At 46.6% G+C, this 6,000-nt stretch overlaps 1 protein-coding gene across 1 annotated transcript in view; it reads left to right on the forward strand.

Annotated features, from left to right (window-relative positions):
* LOC144782524 (zinc finger protein 398-like) overlaps positions 1 to 5,795 on the forward strand; it is a 69,430-nt gene extending 63,635 nt beyond the window's left edge. Inside the window, exon 6 of the mRNA XM_078661932.1 lies at positions 4,577 to 5,795. Coding sequence (XP_078518058.1) covers positions 4,577 to 5,262 — 686 coding nt within the window. The 3' untranslated portion in view covers positions 5,263 to 5,795. The remainder of the gene's footprint in view (positions 1 to 4,576) is intronic.
* The last annotated feature ends 205 nt before the right edge of the window (positions 5,796 to 6,000 follow it).

The raw sequence follows: 6,000 nt of genomic DNA on the forward strand, positions 1-6,000 counted from the left end.
CACAAAGTCCCAGAAGCTGCGTGAACCTCAGAAGCACAAAGTACAAAACCTACCCAAAAGGAACACCACCCGGCCCCGGGCCCCATCCAAACACACGAGAATAAGGAAAATTACAAAAAAGGAAAAACAAAGGAAGAAAAAGGGGACAGCAAAGAGCAAAAGAAAAAAGAGGGCCATAGGAACATAAAACAATACATAACAACATCCCCCCACCCTGCACCACTGCGTGTGACTACGGCCCACCCCCCTAGCAGCGTGCCTGTCGCCCATAGAAACCCGAAATATAGAGAACTAAAAAGAAGAAGAGAAAGAAAAAGAAGAAATATTACACACATGTGAAACCGGAGGAGGGCCAAATGTACGCAGCTCAAAAGAAACCAACAGGATATTCGCGGCCGCCCAACCCATCGAACCCCAATGAAAACAGATCCAGCGTCCAGGTCCCCCGTCTATACATCACAGTCCCAGTAAGCAAACAGCAGTAAACAAAGCGAAAAGGATTGTCAACCTTGTCCCTGACGATCCAGCGTGGCAGCGAGAATCGAGAAGAAAACCGCCCACCAGAGTAACAGGGACCGCTGCAAGTGCCATGGCCGGACAGGGCGTCGTACACGAAGGCCAGTCCAACACAAAGCCATGTGGGCCATCGGCGAATCAAGAAGAGCCGTGCTCAATATCAGTCCTCCATAAGTGAACAGTGGGAGCAGAAGCGGCGCACCCAGGACACCAGAGGAAGAAGCAGCAGCAGGTCCAGAATTAGGTGTAAGACATGGCGCCCAATGCTGACCTCCCCTCAGCTGCGCCAGTCCAGGATTCGCACCTTCCTCCACGATAGTTGCAGACAGCGTCGCTGCGGCATTCAATTCTCGCACCTCCAGCGTCTCAATGCACATCAGGATAGATAGCTCACAGTGCTCGGGCTCAGGGTATGGCGAAGCGCTCTGCATACGTTCTCCATCTCGGATAGTTGAGGATAGCGTAGACAAGATGGAGTCCAAGCGGCCCCCCAGGTCCCGGGTGTGACCGACCCAAGCAGTTCGCAAGGCAGCCAGGGCGCCCAGAATCGAAGCGATCTGGAGGGGAACCTCCGGAGAGTAGGATAATGTAGCTCTACGCAGACGAGGGTCGACGACCAGGGCCGGTCCTCGAGACCACATGCCGGCATCCCCTTCCCGCAGTTCGTCATCCCATGGGCGCCCCGGCAAGAACAGCGAGGTCACAGGGACATGGGCAGCAAGGTCCATACCAAAGCGGCACACGGGCGTAGTGTGCAATCGGCCGAGGTAAACACCCTCAGTAGTTGGTGAAGCCACCCAGCACAATCGCGGAGCACTCGGTGCAAAATGGCCCCCCCTCACTGCTCCGCAAAGGGAAGGAACAGGGGGATACAAAAGTAGCACCGGCAGCTGTGAGACTAATCAAGTGCCGAGGTGAAAATGAAGGAGAGCGCGTCGCTGCAGATAGTCCAAGCGGTCGCCGCGTCCCGCTGATCGACTCCGCACCGCCGTCCGTGGCCGTCGTCGTGGTGGCCGGAGCACGTCTGCTCCAAGAACAAAGAGAAGGTCGCCGCCATCAACAGCAGAAAGAAAACAGGGACGCTCGATCAGTTCTGCCGAAGGGATCACAACGGGAGACACACCGCTGGAATCAGCGCAACTTCCCAGGTCCGATACCGCTTCAGGAAGAACGGATAGGTAACAGGATGTGCAGCGGTACGGAGGGAAGAAGAGCGAGGTGGCGGAGCTAAGAGTTTAGGCGGCCATCATGTTTCCAGGCTAGGCTCCTCCCCCTCGCTTCGAAGAGTTAGCGAGCTACAAGCCCTAACTATTCAAGAGCCATTCATTCAAGTACATGCAAATAGAGTAGTTCTCAGAACAAACCCTAAATTCATGCCAAAGGTGGTATCCCATTTCCATGTGAATCAAACCATAGAACTGCCGGTGTTCTTCCAAAACCCACAGACAGTAGCTGAAAGGGCCTTGCATACTCTAGATGTCAAGAGAGCTCTGCTATACTATATAGATAGAACTAAGGCATTTTGAAAGATAAAACAGTTGTTTGTTGCTTTCTCACCGCAACACAAAGGCAACCCCATTTCTAAATCAGGTGTAGCCAGATGGATCGTGAAGTGCATCCAAATATGTTATTTAAAGGCAAAATGCACCTTAACAGTTCCCCCTAGGGCGCATTCCACACGCAAGCTAGGGGCATCCATGGCTTTCCTAGGTAATATTCCTTTACACGAAATTTGTAGAGCAGCCACGTGGTCAACCACACATACGTTTACCAAACACTATTGCGTAGATGTACATTCAAAACAGCAAGCGGCTGTAGGACAGGCTGTTCTCAAAACTCTTTTCCAGACTGCTGCAGCTGACACAGGCAGCCACCGCTAGGGGAGATACTGCTATACATTCTATGCACAGATATGAATTCAGCAGCCCACTTGCCTCGAACGGAATATGCTACTTACCAGTATGCATCTGTTCTTGGCATGTAGGGCTGCTGACATTCATATCGCCCACCCTCCTCCCCGGTGCCTGTCGCAGCTGCAGCATTCACTCTTTGCATGGACATCTCTTACTGTACTATTCTCCATCTCTGCCAAAATGACGAAAAACAATCTGAGGATGGAGTCGATGCCCATGCGCACTGTAGTCCGGGGGATGAGCCACCTATCTCGTGATACTTCGAAGACTCTTCCAGGACATCAATGTGCAATCATCCGGACCCAACACTAGGTGGCGATCTATGCACAGATATGAATGTCAGCAGCCCTACATGCCAAGAACAGATGCATACTGGTAAGTAGCATATTCCTTTTTTTACATTTTAGCAAGGAGATATTTGTGTGGACCGGTCGTTTTTTCCCAAACAGTCTAATCATTGAAGTGACAAACTAGTGAATTCAAGTAGGAATAAGAGAACCTGGCAACAAGGCTGACACCTGGGCCTCTTTCTGTATTGAAGGTCGATCTTAAAAAGTAAAGTGCCGCTCTGGAGGCCCCTGGTCGCGGGGTAATAGAGCTGGTGTACTTTGTTCAAAAACGTCCATGATGCCAATCGCCAACATCCAAGCTGTGGCCTACAATGATTCTTTGTTGTGCACTGACCATGCAAGAGACAATAAAAATAAAAGATATGAAAACTGGTTGTCAAGGGCCGCGTGCGTTACCTGTCTGTAGCTAAGGATCTCAGCGTAGCGTATAGGTTCATCCTACCTCTTAAATGTTTGAATGCACATAATGGCGTACGATTGTGAGGGAGGCTTTGCAAAAGTATGTTTTTGTTGAGGATTCATTTGCAAGAGACAGCCAAACCTTTAGCGTATGAGTTGATAAGCACAACCACCCTACGCCTTGTGTTTGTACATTTTAAATCAAAATAGTGCCCTGTACATGTGGGTTACAATCTTGTTAGAAGATCCATTGTTGAAAGTTCTCATACAAAGGAGGCGGAGTGTATGTCCACCTAGTTTGGGCCACACGAGAGAAAGAATCTACCCCCAAGTAGTTCTGAAAATTAGAAACACGCAGGCTACCAGGTATGTCTGCCTTTTCACAATATTGACACTTTTTTTCTCAGGATGTGCATCAAATATCAAAGTATGGCTAAAAAAGCACAACTTTGCCACATGTGTGTGATGGTAAAAGCAGAATGTGTGGCCAGATGCAAAAGTCTTAGCATCCAATGTTTCCACACTTCTCTTGACTAATAGTGTGCCCACATGTGCGGGACGGACATTCACATGAGGCAGGTAAGAGCCCAAATCACAGCCAGGCCAGGCGTGATTTGGAAAAGAAGAAACATATCATGCACGTTGACTGCAGTTTCTGTGGCTGGGTCAACACCTAGGAAGCCTAACATTGATCATGGATGTTATCAGCATGTTGGGCTAGGCGAGTAGTGCAGCTCCTACAACCAGCTCAGCCGTGTATACACATCAGCATGGTCGCTGTGTATCAGACTTCTAACATTCGTTGTCGCTTGTCTGTTATGCGAGTGCCTGGACAGAAGCTGTCGATGCGAGCAAATATCCACTCCCTACAAGGTGCGACCACAGAGCCTGTCCTCTGGGGCTCACTGGTGGGGGGTGGAACCATTTCCATTCCTCCTAATTGAGAGGAAATGATTTTGTTGGAACAGCTCTCATGTTTCTTCATTTGTTTTCACACGTTTGACTCTCGAAGTTGTATTTGCAGACTAACATTTTTCTTTAAATTGGGTTCACAGTGTCGTATAGTAAAAGTCTTCCTCATAAAAAGTTTAATTTAGATTACCACGCCATAAAATAGCTACTGCTTTATCTGATTTACTTCTCCATATCATTTTATTACCTTTGAAAGATGAAATTAAAAAGAAAATCATGTTTGAACATTGTCAATCACTGCTATACTAATTGTCGATCATTTTGAAATGATAAAAAATATAAGCCGAGGTTGCAGTGTTTAATCTTACCTTGACTTTACTTTATACTTTGGTGTAACATACTATCCATATTTCTATATGATATTTGCTGTATATAGATGCATCAGCAATTACAAAATGATACATTTGTTTTTATTTTTTTAAATAGGTTTTGGGATGATGAATAGTATAACGAAAGCTGAACGGTCTGAAAAGTGTCCTGAAAAGAACGTGCCTTTCATTGCTTTGCCAGGACATGCTTCGGTGCTTGTGGTGGAGCAGTCGGAGAAGTGCGTAGAATCTAAAATCAAGATGGGACCATCAAGTCACCAAGTACCGGAAGAAGAAGCCGCTCCACATGACAATGCTTTCAGTAGCTCATCACTTTTCAGCTTACATCCGGGAACTGATGAATTAGGACGGGACAGAGAAATCTTTGGTAATCAGAGTGATCTTATAAGCCAGGAGGTTTTCACATGTCAACAGAATACTCCGCTTTACTGGGGGCAGTGCGGGCCCAATGATTACGCAACAAATACTGTTGAAAGGGGAACATTTACCAGACACCAGAGGACACGCACGAGTGGCAAGCTTCACCAATGCACTGAATGTGAAAAAAGCTTCAGTCAGAAGGCAGATGTTTTACGCCATCAGAGAACTCACACGGGCGAGAGACCATATCAGTGTCCTGAATGTGAGAAAAGCTTTAGTCAAAAATCAAATCTTTCTAGGCACCAGCTGACACACACAGGCGATAGACTTTATAAATGTACTCTATGTGAGAAAAGTTTCAGCCAAAAGGTAAATCTAATTGTGCATAAGAGAACGCACACCAATTATCCAAATGGGTCCTGAGCCTGGTACCAGGTTTGTCTTTACCGTAATAAAGCAATACTTACATTTGAGATGCAATTATAATGAAAGACATTCTAAATATACTACTGTGTACAGGAAATGCTTCAATGTAAAGTATATTTGAATTTGTACGAGAGAACACACAAGAGAGACACCTGGAGATGCACAGAGATATTCGCTGGTCATTTGCGAGGATAGCACGAAAGAATGTTCTTATACCGCACCGTAATCCTTGAATGACGTTTATTGCTCTCAGAACACTTATATAAAAGAGATGCTCAGTGTGCGGACAATCCACACTTGAGATAGGCCCTAATAATGCACTTGATGCGAACTGTTGTTTACTTGGACTTGCCTACATTTGTTTGAGTTTATTTGACTTTGGACTCCATCTCACATCACCTATAAGCCGCAAAGAACTTATACGGGGAACTACAGACATATTTTAATAATCATTTCTTAAAAAGGGATATGAAAAGCCGACAATGTACCCAGGTGGCGTATGGGTTTTTCCTGATAAAGCATTTTTTTCACGTTTGTTGCACCGTCTCTTGTCTCGCCCTGTTATTAACAACTATCAGAGCTTCGGCGCCCTCCTTCGGATCTGTCAGTGTTGTGCTATGTTAAGCCCCTGGTTCTTTCGACTCTGGCAAGGGATTGGTAGTTAAGCCCCCAAATTCCATCAGTACACCAGGCTAGTGTCTTGCTGAGGGAGAACCTTATTCCAGTTCTTTAAAG

This window comes from Lissotriton helveticus, chromosome 9 (assembly GCF_964261635.1).
Source record: "Lissotriton helveticus chromosome 9, aLisHel1.1, whole genome shotgun sequence".
Lineage (NCBI taxonomy): Eukaryota > Metazoa > Chordata > Amphibia > Caudata > Salamandridae > Lissotriton > Lissotriton helveticus.